Source organism: Zeus faber, assembly GCF_960531495.2.
Source record: "Zeus faber genome assembly, chromosome: 8".
Classification (NCBI taxonomy): Eukaryota; Metazoa; Chordata; class Actinopteri; order Zeiformes; family Zeidae; genus Zeus; species Zeus faber.
Window position 1 is genome coordinate 26,840,108 of NC_137195.1, and position 16,805 is coordinate 26,856,912.

Consider the following 16,805-nt stretch of genomic DNA (forward strand, 5'->3'; position numbering starts at 1 on the left):
TCAATCTCCCCTGATGCATCTGGAGCAAAATCTTGATTTGACCGCTCCGTAAACTCAGACTTTCGTTATACAAAAAAAGAAAAAAAATATATATATATTTATATATATATATTTTTTTTAATTTCAAATCATCAGTTGAAGGTGTGTATCTGTCGCTCTGTTCGCTTGGGCTGATGTTGCGCCTGCTTTCGTGGGTCATTTCCGTCCAAGTGTAATAGAAATAGGATATTTCAAGGAGGCCAAAGAGCTGTTTCTGCCTGTGTCATTGAGCCTTAAACTCAGCTACAGCAAGTTGTCTGATGAATATTTCATTTGAACCGTAGAGAGAGAGGAAAGAGAGAGAGAGAGAGAGAGAGAGAGAGAGAGAGAGAGGTTGCTTTTTTTTTAATCCGCCGAGCAATATTGTTCTTGGATTCGTCTACATTATTGTTTACCACGTTGCCTATTTCTTTATGATGGCGTCAAGGCGCTTCGGGGCACAGGGTGCTTCGGCGGCGTCTCTCGCTCATCATTTTCCGGCATTACGAGCGATATGAGGAGAAAGCTGCCTTCTGTGAATGATCACATGGTCATTGTCAAAGTTATAAGATTGTTCCATAATTTGTATTTGTTAATTCTATGTCATATGTGGTAATATGTTGTCAGCGGAACCAGCAGATAAGTCTATGTAGGTTTCTTACCATGGAGATATAGTAAAGTGAGAAGTATTAAAAAATGGAAAAAGTGAGGAATCACCAGGAAAGTTGGGTAATGGGGTAATGTAGGTAATGTATGTTGAGTAGTAACCGGTTTAAAACTAGATTTAATGGTCCATAAGCGTTGCATATTCGTCCATTAAAACAAACAAAGCCATGGAGTGCGTTGTGTCGGGGGAGGTCACAAGAAGCTGTGGCAGATAGCCGTGCGGGTAAGTGAGGAGGCCTGACGGGTAAACACACTGTTGCCACTATAATAATGCAATAATGAATATTGATATATACTAATTCCGGTAAATGGTTTATTTGCGTGAACCCCACTGATGTAAATGTTGTGTTTACTGCGACATTTCTAACATTGGTTCTAATTCCCAAGACATTTCAAGTTCAAGTTCAAGTTCAAGAGAGATTATTTGTCACATACATATACATACGGTCATACATATATGCAGTGAAATGTCATGACACCCGTATGATTGGATAATGTTGACGATAAAATAATAATAATAATAATGATTCGTATTAGCCGAAACAATTGCCATCATTTGCTTATGTAATAATTGGGACAGCTCTATGTTCTCATGATAATGGTTCATAACAAAGTTTGTAAAAAATGTAATATGTCTTTGGGAGTTGTGTTAAATGATCTTGGTTTCCCGGTCCATCCATAAACAATGTTAGCCGGGTGTGGGAGAGTGTATTGAGGGCATGGAGAGTGTATTTCGGTGTCTTCCCCTTCACTCAGATTGGATTTACTGAAATCGCTGTGGCGTGCGGCGCTTGAAAAAAGCGGATAATCAGGCCGGAGGATTCTCAAGTTTCTCAGGGTCCGATAAGACACATGATGCCCCCGACGTCAGCCCCGTAGGACGCCCACTCCAGCGCGCACACACAGCGTGTACGGTTGTCCAGGATGGCGGTGTGTGTTTGCACTTTCCCGTCAGGCCTTTTCATCAACACTTCAACACTCAAACTGTTCTGGCCGGCATATGTTATGGATCGCTCGTACTCCCACCATGATTCAGCGTTTGCCGTGGACGCCTGTAACAAGCACACGCAGGATCGTGTACGCCAAACGTGTACGTACACGCATATGCACTTGTGGAGGCACACAAGCACACGCGCACATTCATGTCGACACATACCGTAGAGTAGCTGTACGGTATGTGTCGTGGCTCCTTGTGTAATCCTGACCGTCTCCTGGATCTGTTGCTAGGCAGCCGACTGCCAATGATGCCATTTGTATGGGACAACGGCGAGTCCTCAACTTGGCTTTGGTGAAAACCCTTGAGCAGCTTCAGTGTGTGGGGATGTTACCCTGGATCTGCTCTTTGATTTAATATGAGGTAGGGATAGTCGGAAAGTCGGGATAACGAGTCAAAGCTTAAAGTTTAGAATATCCTGGTGGTCTAGTGATCTAAAGGTTGCTGGTTGGATCCCAGGCTCCTCCTGCTAGCATGCTGTAGTGTCCTTGAGCAAGACACTTAACCCCCAATTGCTCCTGATGGCTGCGTCCGTTGGTGTTTGAACAATTGTAAATCGCTTTGGATAAAAGCGTCTGCTAAATGACTAAATGTATTGTAATGTAATGTCTACAACAGGATTGAAGACACCGTGCGAGTCCTCTCCAGTACTTACACTTGTGTTTTCTATTGTTTGTACATGTAGAGACGCTGAACTGAGACAAAGAGCCATAGTGCAGATAAAGAATTAATCTCTTTATAATAGTTATTCATTAATGAATACAAAATAATGAAAATAATAATGTCCCAAAACCCATCACAATAAAAACATGATCTCATACATTTTTTATAAATGACAGAATCTTTTTTTTTTTGTTTTGCTTTTTTAACTTCAGTCGAATAATGTTTCATTTTTTTTTCTGGGGTATTACAGGAAGGTGCGAGATGCCACGGGTGTAGACATCAATATGCGCGTTGGGGTGCATTCTGGGAACGTCCTGTGTGGTGTGATCGGTCTTCAGAAGTGGCAATACGACGTGTGGTCGCATGACGTCACGCTCGCCAATCACATGGAGGCGGGAGGCGTGCCAGGGTGAGCAAAGTGGAGGGTGAACCACGAATCAACTCCGACGTTGCTCGTTCTGAAGAACCGTGCAGACGTTGTGTTGTTTTGCTTCGTTTTCGGTTTGGTGCTCACAGCTACCAGCCTGGTCAGTTTTTAATGCCAACGGCAAAACAAGCTGGTCCACCAACTATCTGCCGTGGTTTCCCCTTTCAGGCGAGTCCACATCACCTCCGTCACATTGGAGCACCTGAACGGTGCCTATAAGGTGGAGGACGGGGACGGCCAGGAGAGGGACCCCTACCTGAAGGAGCACGGAGTCATCACCTACCTGGTGGTCAACCCAAAGGTAGCGCACAGTGGAAGGGAATGATCAAAGTCTTCTTCAATTTTTTCAGTTTTACTCTTCTTTACTACGATTGGACTGCATGACTGGAGGTGCTCTCAGCCAACCGGAGCCGGTCGACGTCCACTGCATTCAATGCAGTATTTACCAATCTTCTGAACTCATAAAATCATCTGGCCGATGAATAGCTCGGAAAGGAGCAGGGAAATATGTCTTTCTTTTTTATAATATATTCAATGATTTTTAAAGCCATGGATGTGTTTAATTTATTTCAGGTTCACGGGTGAAGCTTTTTGATTTGATTCTGGATGGGCAGAAAGGCCCGCTGTATGTAAAGTAAGATATTGCAATTTTAGGTTCAAGTGATACAACTACAGGAAAATCCTGTTGGCATCAACGAGACAGGCACTTATTGCAGCCAAGATCACTCATCGGGAGGAAACAGGATATTATAGTTCAGAGCTTGCTAATTAAACCACACTATTTTTAAGCGCTGTAGTCAAAAATGTGCCACTTTTCCAGCTGCGGAGATAAAATTAAACTGAAGTTGAACTTTGATATTTTATTCTCTTCATGAGAGACTTTGTCTGATAAGTCAATGATGAACTACATTTATTTCCAAGACTCTTTGCTCTTCATAATGTCCCACTTGCATATGCTTCTGGGATCTCCATGAATTTCAAATTCTCTCTGTCTGCAGGATGTCAGGAATTTCCTCATATGTCTCACTGTCTGTCTGTCTGCCCATCTGCAGGTGGAGCGCCGGAGCCCGCAGCACCACTACCGTCCCAGGCACACGTTGGACGGGGCGAAGATGAGGGCCTCAGTCCGAATGACCCGCTACCTGGAGTCCTGGGGGGCCGCCAAGCCTTTCGCCAACCTGCACCACCGGGACAGCATGACCAACGAGAACGGAAAGATAAACACAGCGGTGAGTTTGATTTTACACAGGTTGAGACGAGATTCAAGATCCAAGAAGTTGACTTGTCACATACTTATACATAGGAGCATACGTGTATGCAGTGAAAGGTCATTGCAACGCACCCGGGGATTATGCACAATACTGTAAGTACTAACTGACACAATAGCTAACAACAATTAACTAACTAAACTAACTGAACTAACTGATTCCTAAAACGTAATTCAGTTAGTAAATAGAATAAAACAAGAGTAAAAAGGTAATATACTGAGTGGAAATACTAAATAGAAATAAAAGGAATAGACTATTATGTATATACAGATATGTGCAGTAAAGTGGCAGGTGAATAAAGTGAGGTAGTGTGTGTGGAGTTATGTAGTGCAGTATACAACAGTACGGCATAGCAATGCTGTAACAGTACAGAACTGCAATATAGCACAGTATGCAGAACCATGATGCATGCTCCGTGACACGGTGTGTTATCTCGCTGGACAGCTCCATTTGCAAGAGGGCGGACTGTTATAAAGGGATACTCATGGTTTAACAACTTGACTTAATGGTGTTAAACATCGTATGACTCGGCAGCTAATCCAAGCGGCGACGGGAAAGCCATTATTTCGAGTTCTTGAAAGTGGAAATCCATAAAATCGTCCGTGTTTGTGGATTACGATGCAAGTTCCACAATTCCACTCAAAAGTGTGACAACTTTGTTCAACGTCTGGGTTTACCCTCGTCCTCGTTCACTTTCTCTCTCCGGAAAGTAGTCCTTCTTCTCATCATTGATTTGTTTTGTTTTGTCTTTCTCGGGGGCTTGAGGTGGGGTATATTCACCTCTTGTGACGTATCTTTTGCGTTCTTGCTGTGAAAGGTGGACCACTGCGCCACCCCCAATGGAAACAGCGTATAGAGGAGCACATACATAACGCAAATATATACGTTTCTTAAAAAGCGTGAAATATTAGATTTTTCAACACAATAATTACCAAATAATCCTGCAGGTTACCACTTATTTTTTTGCCCGCTTGAGTGATAGGGATATTTTTCTACAGCTTTTCACAAAAGCTCTCTCTCTCTCTGTCTCTCTCTCTTTCTCTCTGTCGCCTTCTTTTGTGACAAAGGACGTGCCAATGGGACAGTACCACTTCCAGAGGAGATCAGAGAGGTAAGCCGCTCCCATTGACACAACTCCAGTGTACCGCGCGAGGATTATCCTGGCGTTCCAACCATACGCAGACAGATGTCTCCTTTGCGAGACGAGACTCGGCGGCTAATACGACGTGAAATGAAGAGACTCTCTTTGTTGTTTTCTCTCTTCCCGGTGTCAAGGACGAAGTCTCAGAAAAAACGCTTTGAGGAGGAACTCACCGAGCGGATGATCCGGACGTTTGATGGGATCAATTCTCAAAAGTGAGGATAATGAAATGTGAAAAAAAAAAAAAAAAGAACATTTCAAAAGGAGGACCGCTGCACGCAATGCAGATACTTTATTTTCTTGCCTTCCGCCTCTTAAAATAGCTTTTGTTTCCTTCCAGACAGTGGCTCAAGTCTGAAGACATTCAGAGGATATCATTATTCTTTCACAACAAAACCTTGGAGAAGGAGGTAAGAGGCAGCGCAGGCAGGTGGCATCCTGCCGCCAGACTTGTTTGGTGCTCCCTCGCCAGCGGCCAGTTTCCCCCAGAAGCTGCCGCATCACAGGGAAAGTCGGCACATCTGTCGGAGGAGCAAACATTCGTGGTGGAAGCCCGAGTGGAAACGTGACCCTCTTTCCTCTTCCCCCGCAGTACAGAGCCATGACTCTGCCGGCATTCAAATACTACATCACCTGCGCCTGTCTCATCTTCTTCTGCATCTTCATCGTGCAGATTCTGGTCCTGCCAAAGTAGGTGTGCTCAGTTTATCGACAAAATATACATGAGAAGTGGAACATGCAAGCAAGCATTCTTTTTTTCCCTTATTCTTCTTGTCCTTCAAAGCCTGTGATCATACGTATATGTGCATTCCCCCTTTAGAACGACGACCTTGGGCATTTCCTTCGGAATGGCTTTCCTCACTCTGTCGTTGATCCTCGTCATATGCTTCATCGGACATTTCCTGGTGAGTGCCGTGCCTTTGTGCTGGCTAAATAACAGGATGTGTTTGTTCCCAGCATGAGCTGTATTTTTAAGGTTTTAAGGTTCTAGCGTTCCAAAACCGCTTAGAACACTCAAAAGAGAAGAGAAGTTCTCAATCTTCAATGAAGTTCTCAGGTGTATAACGTCACATCGCTGTATTGCAACACACTCTACTCTACAACGCTACAAAATTGGACTTATCGCAAATGTGAAGGTTATTAGTAGAAGTAGGCTTTATTTTTGTTTTTTCTCTCTAAGTCACAAGTAATTGCTGCACAAGAAACTTCAAGGGGCGAGGGCTTCAAACCCTCCCTCATTGCACTTCTATGATCCCGATGAGAGAAAAGGAAGACGAGGGGAGAAAAAGAAAAAAGGGGGAGCCATAAGTCCTGGATTAAATCTAAAAAAGAGCACAAAAGCTCACAGAGCCGCAGGCTGCTGCAGTACAAGACATTGTTTTCCAACAATCTTTGCTGCTTATAGTTTACTGCTTCCCATGAGAGCGAATCAGCTCCTTGGCTCTCAACTGTTTTCTCTCTTGCACGTTGCCCGGGGCTTCAAAACAAAGTATATGCTCCTGTAAATGTGACGTGAGAGTGTTTTTCACTTGTGTACGCCGTCTACAGTATTTCTCTCGTACCAACTTGATTTCCCTACAAGCAACAAAATTGAAGGCACTTGTCAGAGTCATTGTTAGACCCTAACCCTAACTCTAACCCTAACCCAAAAATGAGCGTTGAATGCTGTCACTCAGGGTTAAAAGATAAGATTATCAATGACTTCGGGTTTATTTTTTTAATTACGATTATTATTATTAGTCTCAATCTATGATCACCCTACGAGTATTTGTATTATTTCCAAGATGTATTTCTGGACTTGCACTGTGACTATTTCATTTAATTATTTAACAATTCCTCGTTACAGTAAGACCCACTTTCATTTTAGAAATGTCGTCACCGTATGGGGTGCTGGTAGGTGTCTCGGAAAAGTCAGTCATGTTTATTTGATGAGCCACCTTACATACTCCACCGGTTCTGCTTGCTCTGTCTAATTTGACAGCAAATTTGAATTAGCTTTAGAATTCCCTTTCTATATGTATTTATTCATGCGATTCTCCTGGGAAATTAAGTGGCCACATCTGATGACGTTTCTTCAAGATTCAAGATTCAAGAGGTTTATTCGTCTCCTACATATACATACTTTCATACATATATGCAGTGAAATGTAATGCAACGCACCCGGTCATTACACACAATATGTCTTAGGATTAGGGAATTTCTGTCTACTAGACCAACTAATTGATTCCTAAGACGTAATACAGTAAGTCGAATACTTGTAGAATAAAATAAAAATATATAGAATAAAATAAAATACAATAAAATAAAATAAAACAAAATGGAATCGATAAAGGGAATAGGCTTACTTATATGGTATAGACTTATGTATATGGGATAGGCAATTATGTAAATACAGATATGTGCATTAAAGTGGCATGTGAATAAAGCGAGGTAGTGTTTGTGGGATAATACAGCACAGTATACAACAGTACGGCGCAGCAATACGGTAACACCGAACAACGCAGAACAGTGACACAGTATGCGGTACAGTATGCTACATATAGTACAGTAGGTAGTGGAGCCTTCTTTGGGAGTCATGTGAGAATTATAATTAAAAGGAAAAAAAGAATCTGCCATGTTTTGGTTCAGAGTATTGCCGAGCCCGTCTTTGGGGCGTACAAATGTCACATCCTATCAGCCTCAGTGACGCCGGGCAGGGATCGGGCTTCCCCCTCTTTCCTTTACTGTAGTCATAAGAGATGCACGGCTGGAGGCAGGGTCGCACAGAGGAAACGCAATTGACTGTAAGTGGGCCAGCCAACGACCGCCGGGGCCCGGGACCATTTGACTATATTGCACCGTCCTTCCGCGAATCCCAATTCACGTCAACAAAAAAGATGACGACATGATGAATGTCTCGCGAGGAAGACTTTTTTTTTTTTTTGCCATTCCTCCTGCCACAGATAGACCCCACCCAGAAAGTCTATTGAATTTCTTTTTTCTTTTTTACAATGAAAGTCAATGTCTGAGCTGAGCTGCACCTATGGGAACCGTGCGCACTTCTCACTTGACATCGGACAGCGACGTTAATTGCTGTCTTTTTTTTTTTTATTCCATTAGTGTATGTCATTTGATATGCATTGACACATTTAATTGGACCCCACTTTTTCATAATTCTATGTGGCTCCAGTAAAGCCATTGAAATATAATTGGTAATGAGGGGCTTCCTTGTGCTAATCAGTTACAATACCGTTTTTCACGGTCATTTCAATTTCACAAGTAATGGCCCTCTCTCGCTAAAGGTGATAAACTTTAGTGTGTGTTTGTGTGTATCCATGTGTACTTTTATTTGCGCATGTTTTATTACTGGTCCTCTGCTTTGTGCATTTCTTCTCATTAGTGTCTCTACATTTGTGTGTGTGTTTGTGTGTGTGTGTGTGTGTGTGTGTGCGCGTGTGTGCGCATGTGCGTGTGTTTGCGTGCGTGCGTGTGTGTGTGCCCTCAGCATTGCAGTAAAAGCGCCTCCACCTCTTGGATTTGGCTCCTGAGGTCATCCGGCGTTATTGCCAACAAGCCATGGCCCCGCATCACCCTCACCATGACCACCACGGCACTCATCCTCATCATGGCGGTCTTCAACATGGTGAGCTTCCTTAGATGTTTTGTGTTTCGTGTAATGTGTGACTCACTGGGCTTCACTTTGAATGGCACACACACACACACACACACACACACACACACATACATTTACAGTATATATATACATATACATTTACAGTATATATATATACAGTATATGTATGACAGTAGTATACTGTATATACTGTATGTGACAGGCCATTGTAAGAAATGATACATTACATGATACATTTTTCCATGACACTCTACAAACAAAAATAATTGCATTTAGAGGGATAGAAAAAAAACAACCTGACCATTTGTTATCAGAATCAGCTGTTTCCGGCTTTTGTCTGTGGAGCGAGAAGGGAGGAAGTATAAAGCAAATTTGTTGCTGGTGTACGGGCGCTTGTTAAAAACAATGTCAAGACCCCAGTTTAAACCATTACACAAATGGATTTCAGAGATTGTAATCTCGTTTTGATCCCAATGATGTAGCTCGAGGCGGGTGGAGGGAATTAACTTAGCTTTGCTCTTTGTGGCAGAATCCTTTTGTTTTATCCGGCGGGTTTGCTTTAAAGAGTAATGGAAAACAAAGCCTGTTTTTTTAAGCAGTCGCCATGTTTGCATATATAAGGATGCAAACATGTTGACTATACTGTATAAAGAAATTGATTAATCCAGGTTTATTTGCATCCTGTCAATGCATTTAAATGCATCATTGCAATGGAATTAAAAGCAAAAAAATATATCGTTTCAACAGAGACAGTGAGTTAGCAACAAGCCCGAGGTCATTTGAGGCCACATTTGTCACTTCTGCAATAATCGGTACAGTAGAATGTTTTGTATGATTTGTATGAAAGATCTGTTGTTTCTTCTTCATGGACTTTTTGCTTACTATTTGGCATCACAAAAAGTCAAAAAAAACTGGGCAGAGGTGGAAGGTTACTGAGATGAGTTTTCCCGAATGAATAGGCTGAATGTACCTATTCAGGTCAAGAGATCAGTGATAGATTAGCAGTCCACTGTATACATGGTGTACATACATACGGTACATGAAAACAATCTAATCAACGTGTTTTTTTTCCCCATAGCATTGAAAAGGATTTCATATTTGTCCACCATAATGGTTGAATGAATAAGAATCTTCAATGTGCCGGCACACCGTGTCCCCGTCCAGATCAAAGACAGTGATCACTCTCTTTGGCAGACACTGAAACCAATGTGTTTTTAATTACCCTTTTAAAGGCCACTGTTTTCTTAAATAGTGGTATGACATCCATCACGGTTGACTTTCCCTACTGAATCGCAAACCTTGTATTTTTCATGGGCTCAGCGGAAAGGATGGTGGACACAAAATACATACTTTTGGCCATATGAGACGGGGTGTGGCCTTTTGTGATTGTCATCAAAAGTTATGAATGCAAGACACTTTTTGCCCGCTGCCTTGGGCCTCGTAGTTTTGTATGGCCCATGTTATTGGATTGCATAGCTAAGCTAGTGAATAATGTTAAATAATAGTAGGGTGATGATCACAGCAAATATGATGGTTAACTAACTTAATGTGATTCTGTGGTTGCCTCGATTCAAGACAAAAGGGCACGGCGAGCGTCTTTGTAGGCTACTCACAGTATGCATCGTAATCCTGTGTGACCTGAGCTTGAATCAAGCTCAAGCAATCAAGTACAAGCATTTAAGCCAAGTTTTTGTTTTTAATGAATGAATTCAATCCATTTCCTCTCTCTTTGCCTCTTTCCGTAGTTCTTCTTGGAGGATCATGTGATGCCGCCATTTTCCGTTTCTAATTCATCCAATGAAACACTCCTTTACCATAATGGACAACCAATCAGCTTTATTGACAAAAACAGCTTCTACCTTCCCGTAAGTTAAATATGTCCGCGCACATATTTGTTATTGCTTAAATATCTTCTTCAGTAAATGTACGCAAATATTTCATTTTTTCTATGTCTATGAATTTAAAAACACAACTCCATCAATGGGGAATACAGACGCAGACCCCTTCAGAGACAATTATCTTTCTGAAGGATTTAATGTCTAATGCGGGTTTAGGATCAGTTGTAATCTGATCTGTAATGTAATTTGGATAAAAAAATAATCATGAGAGGTGGCGGACCATAGAGTTACAGTCAACCACTAATCATAGTAAATCTCCTTTGTAAAAACATCCGTTGCAAACGTATTTATTTGCACCACAATAGACTGAATTAAAACACATGTTAGACCAATGAAAGTGGGTTTGTTAAGCTCCAAACTTTGAGGCAATGACACAAAACTTCAAAATTAGTGAAGATGAGTTGAATTTGAATTTCACCACCGGGTTTGAGTGTCTTACCATATCTGAATGTTGTTGTGATTGCACGTCTTTGGAGTCGTTCCATCATTGTTCATTGCGCAAGGAACCAAATTTTAGAAAAAAACATTTTATAAAAAAAAAGGCTTTGTCACAAACAAAGGTCATACAACCAGCTTTGATCCGTGTTGCAAGTGAAATGTTTTCATTTGAAAATGTCCCCCCTGTTGCATGTATAGTCTGACCTGATAGATGAATACATGTGTTCATTCTTCAACCAAATCTGCCCGTTTGCTCTCCTCCTCTCTTTGGTTCGCCTCATATCCTCTCTGTGTGTTTCAATCCCTGTCTCTCTTCCATCCCCTCCTAGTATTTCATCTACAGTTGCGTCCTGGGCCTGATCTCATGCTCGGTGTTCCTGAGGATAAACTACGAGCTGAAGATGATCATCATGTTGACCGCCGTGGTGATCTACAACGTTATCATACTGCAGACCCACGCGTCCCTGCTTGACGAATACAGTCGCTTTCTCTACAAGACAGAGATCCTAGACAGGTGTGTGAAATGTGCGAGACGAGAGGGTGATTGATGGAGGGAGGGAGAGATGGGGAGCGGCAAGAGGGGGTTGATGTTGAGCGTGTTAGAGGGCTAGGTGTCAGCCAACAGGCGTTGTGGTCGATCTACTGGGATGAGGTTCGGTAGAATAAGGCCCTAAAGTACACAGTGCCAATGCTGGAGATATGGTTGTTTAGTAGGCTAGCTAGCTCGCCACCTATAAACCGTGAAAGAAACATAAGGAAAGATCATTTTACCATATACCGCAGTATCATTTTCAGGCGTTTATTTACTGGCAACACAAAGGTGCATAAAATACAATGATCCTGTGATTTGACACAGCTGAAATTCTAGCTTGCTCTGTTTTTGTCTCTCCAATGGAGCAACATGGTAATAGATGCTTTGACAATTGTCAGCTATTGGTCAACACGCATCAACGTTCACTGCTGGAAAGGAATGTGCCAATCGTCACGGTTACATTGAAATTAAGTGAATCTGGAGCAAAACTTTGCAGTCACAGGGACAGAGAGGATCATGGGACCCTTCCACAAAACAAACATCTCTTGATCGGAACCATGCAATTCCACAGTGCGGTGCACAGCGACCCGCGTCTACCATGTGTGTGTATACATACAGTATATAATGTATAGTCTCGTAATACCAGACAATCAGAGATCCTGCCGCCTACCAATCATTTGGGGATTCCTAAATGCAAGTGAATTACTAGAACGATGGCGAGAACAACCTATAAACATGCAGCCCTTGCATTTTACCGGAAATGTCACCTTACCGTAAATTATGCTCATTGCTTATTGTCCATAGCGTATCAACGAACTTTTAAGGAGTCTCTTCAGTGAGTGAGACAGGACTTCACCCCAATATGAAGGACCGCCCCAAAAACTTTTGATTGGTTCTGCAATGCAGGATTTTTTTCTCTCATTGTTTCCACCCAGTTTCAGCAATGAAACCTGGGAGATTGTCCTCAGTCTCTTGTTGAGCAAAGCGTTTAGAGACTGACCTGTGGGTCTATACTGTATATATGTATCTAGTCTATGGTCTTCACTAGTCTAAACTGTGAATGTGTGGTATACTATACTACACATTCACCAGTTTTTTTGCCCATTTATATTCATCTCCACTCAGTACAGACATACAGTATGGTTGATGCCCTGCCTGCCCTCTGTTATGTGATAAGGTCGATGTAATATTGTTGTTTGTCCTAGATAGAAGGGTTCACAGTGTGACCGGAGTGCAGAATGTAATCAAATATGGACTTATGAAAGCAATATCCCAGATCATGAATATACGATTTTGCCTTCAATACCACCACATTTCACCCAGCCTCCACATTCCCTTTGACTCCTCTCTTTCAGTGTATTCACCTTGGCAAGACACATCTATTTGTGGTTACATAGTTGTATGACATGTATGAAACATATTAATGAGTTAAATGAACTGTTCATGAAGAAGCTGTTCACCTAAAGTGCAGGGTTTTCACATTACTTATATATGTCTGGCCTCACTTCCTTAAGGTTTCACCAAGCTCTTGTTCATAATTTCGTGTAAGTTCCTCATTGATACCGTACTTGATAGTAGTGTCACTTCCAAGTTTCAGTTTTATTAGTCATATGTAGGTCAGGGTCAACAATACAATGAAATGTGCTGGATGTAAGTCAGGTCAGCCAGGCAGTAAAAACCTCTAATAGTAATATAAAATATAATAACTATAGTGAGGATAGGGAGAGAGCTATAAACATAAAAGTGACAAGTGTATTGCACAGAGGGTGTTTTTTTGCAGACAAGCAGGTGAGCGGATATGCAATGAGGGTGTAACACAATTTTATGAGTTCAGAAGCCTTATAGCCTGGTGGTAAAAAGGTTTTCTGGTTGTGCGTGCAGCCATGCTCCTGAATCATCTACCAGACGGTAGCAAGGAGAACAGTTTGCGTGCTGGGTGACTCTGGTCTTTGATGATACTGTGTGCCTTCCGCAGGCACCGCTGGTGGAATATGTCCTGAATGGCAGGGAGTCTGTTGCCAGTGATGGGCTATGCCACTTTCACTACTCTCTGTAGTGATTTGTAATTGTGGGCAGAACAGTTACTGTACCAGACTGTGATGCAGCCGGTCAGCAAGCTGTGAGGATGCTGGCGTTCATGTCAGACTTCCTCAGTCTCCCCGGGAAATAGAGCTGCTGGCAAGCTTTCTTGACAACGATGTCTGGGTGTAGGGTCCTGAAAAGGTCTGTGGTGCTGTGAACTCCAAGGAACTTGAAGCTGGTGACCCCCTCAACCAGGGCATCACCAATGAGGATTGTTAGGCCATCTTCCTGCTGTCTTCTGTAGACCACGATCATCGCTTTAATTTTTTCTGACGTTGAGACGTTGAGTCCTTGCACCAGCTGGTTAGTGCCTTCACCTACTCTCTGTAGGCCGTCTCATGGTTGTCTGTGATAAGGCCCAGGATGGATTTGTCATCAGCAAACTTAATGTTGACATTTGAGCTGTGTAAAGCAACAGAGTCGCAGGTGAACAGGGCGTCCAGGAGGGAGCTGAGCACACAGCTCTCTGCGCCTGTGTTGAGGGCCAGTGAGGAGCAGGTGTGGCTGCCGATTCTCACCACATGTGGCCTGGCCGTCAAGAAATCGAAGATCCAGCTGCAGATGGAGTTGTCCAGTCCAAGATTGACAAGCTTATTAACGAGTTTTAAGGAAATTATGATATTGAATGCCGAGCTGTAATCCAAGAATAGTATTCTCACATAATATGTATTCCCTTTATTTAGGTGGGTGAGCACAGTGTGCGTCGCCGAGGCAATGGCTTCATCCGTGGCCCTGTTTGGTCTGTATGCAAACTGCAGAGCGTCCAAGGTGTCAGGAAGGGACAAGCAGATCAGCACTTCATGATGAATGATGTCAGTGCAACAGGGTGGAAGTTGTTTAAACAGGAGGCCACTGGCCTCTGGGCCTGCAACAGGAATGATGGTGGATGCTTTGAAGGAGGTGGGGACCACGGATTGACTCGGGGAGAGGTTGAAGATGTTGGTGAACACCTCTGACAGTTGATCAGCACATGCTCTGAGAGAGGTTGAGGGCTTGGGATGCCGTCTGGTCCTAGACTCCAGAGGTCATATCTGGCAGCTTTGTAGGTGTCAGAGTTCCCTGAGTCGAAGGCGGTGGTCCGCGCGTTGAGTTTAATTTGGATTTCCAGGCTGACCCAGGGTTTCTGTTTGGGGCAAACGCAGATGGCTTTTGGAACAGCGTCATTAATGCACTTACTTATATAGCCTGTGACATAGTCTGTGTATTCAGTGATATTGCCATCAGCTATGTCCTCAAACATCTGCCAGTCAGTTGTCTCAAAGCAGTCCTGTAAGACATCCTCAGCTTCTTTGTTCCATTTGTAAATGTCCCAGGAAAGTAATTTTCCTTTTTCAGTTTCTGCCTATATGCAAGGAGCACTCGGATGGAGCAGTGGTCTGCCTTTCCAAAAGCAGGGCGGGGGAGGGGTTTGTAGCAATCTCTGAATGGGGTGTAACAGTGATCTAGAGTCTCCTCACCTCTGGTGGGAAAAGTGATGTGTTGATAGTATTTTGGGAAATCTTTCTTCATGTTAGCTTTGTTAAAGTCACCCAAAACAGTGGACACAGCCTCGGGGAGTTCTCCAGTTAATTTACAATTGTATACAGCTCGTCCAGGGCTGATGATTTATCAGCCTGAGGTGGGATCTAAACAGCTGTTCGGAGGACTGAGTTGAACTCTTGGGGGAGTTAAAAGGGTCTAACTTTGAAGCTTTTTTGAAGACAGTAGCTCCAGAACAAGGGAGTGGTGTGCTTTTAAGACAGACATCTGTGGCCCACAAAGAGTTAACCATAAAGCACACAGCGCCTCTCCTTGACTTGCCTGAGTTCTTCGTTCTGTCTTGTCATAAACAGAGAAACCCTCTGGCGTGGCGGCACAGTCAGGCACGTCTCCAGCCACGTCTCGATGAACGCCAGAACACAGCAGCTCATAATGTCCAGTTTGTGTTTAATCCGTGGCTGCAGCTCGTCAACTTTGTTTTCCAGGGACTGAGCATCAGCTCGCAGAATGCTGGGCAGAGGGGTTTTGTTGTTTCTATGTCGGGTTCTGCACAGAGCCCTGGTACGCTTCCCTCTCTTTGTTTTTCTCCGTCAGCAGACAGGTAAACAAAAGACCCAGGGGGGTACGTGATTCGCAATGTCAAAAATCGGCTTAAAGGCCGAACTGCCTGACAATCAAAACTCCAAAAGTGTTTTCCAATCATACTGAGTGAGTGAAAATACCGCATTTGCAAAAAGATCCAGTAATAACAAAGTAACAAAATATAACTACAGAAGTTTCTGAGTTGACAGGGAGCTCTCACCAGTAAAGCCATCCCACTTCACACCGGAAGTATACTCATACAAGGTTACTCTTTTTATTTATTGTATTAATGCTCAAACAGGATTAACCCAATGTAGCCCTGTACAATATTAAATGCAACTTATCATCCCTATACTGTAATGTGCCATGTAATTTATTTTAAGGTAGATAATCAGCCAAAATGAAAGCAAATCTGCCAATATATATTTGTAAATGTCGCCTTCAGACAGTTAGCGTCTCCTTTTTTACTCACAATGTACATTTGTCAGAAGCAGTTGAACCCGACTGTACGTCGCTGTCATCATCAGCAAATCCTCCAATAACAATGAGTGCGATCATATTTTTAAACAGACAATGGGATGGTTTGAAAGTTGGCAGGATTAGGCAGGAGAAGGCCCCTGATGTTCCTTGAAGAAAACCACAACAACAACAACATAGGAGAGCTCGGAGACATGATTGACCACACAAGCCACTTTTTCTATCATTACTTCCACCGCTCTGCGCTCCCAAACGCTCTCACTTGGTAACATCCCAGTCTTCCTCTCTCCAGCCTTGACATACAAGGTGTTCAAAGGAACCGTCTGTCACCTTGGTTTCCAAATTTATGGACGGAGGCATAGAGATAAGCTACGGTGACATCCGATGAAAAACGGACCAAAGAAAGAAGGTATGAATTCCCTCTGCCACGAATAACCAATATTTCCCTACCGAGTCCGTACTCCCTCAGCGACAGAGTTCTTTTGCGTCTCTCTAATCTACTCTACCTTCCCCGCTCCGGGATGACC

General features: G+C 43.0%; 1 protein-coding gene across 1 annotated transcript in view; it reads left to right on the top strand.

Moving 5' to 3' along the window:
* The window catches only part of adcy2a (adenylate cyclase 2a), a gene marked incomplete at its 3' end in the record, with an annotated part of 66,236 nt that overhangs the window by 39,303 nt on the left and 10,128 nt on the right, over window positions 1-16,805 (top strand). Inside the window, exons 8-18 of the mRNA XM_080005176.1 lie at window positions 2,592-2,750; window positions 2,937-3,069; window positions 3,821-3,997; window positions 5,104-5,147; window positions 5,312-5,392; window positions 5,518-5,587; window positions 5,770-5,867; window positions 5,998-6,082; window positions 8,662-8,799; window positions 10,536-10,655; window positions 11,456-11,640. Of these exons, the coding sequence (XP_079861302.1) occupies window positions 2,592-2,750; window positions 2,937-3,069; window positions 3,821-3,997; window positions 5,104-5,147; window positions 5,312-5,392; window positions 5,518-5,587; window positions 5,770-5,867; window positions 5,998-6,082; window positions 8,662-8,799; window positions 10,536-10,655; window positions 11,456-11,640 (1,290 nt within the window). The remainder of the gene's footprint in view (window positions 1-2,591; window positions 2,751-2,936; window positions 3,070-3,820; window positions 3,998-5,103; window positions 5,148-5,311; window positions 5,393-5,517; window positions 5,588-5,769; window positions 5,868-5,997; window positions 6,083-8,661; window positions 8,800-10,535; window positions 10,656-11,455; window positions 11,641-16,805) is intronic.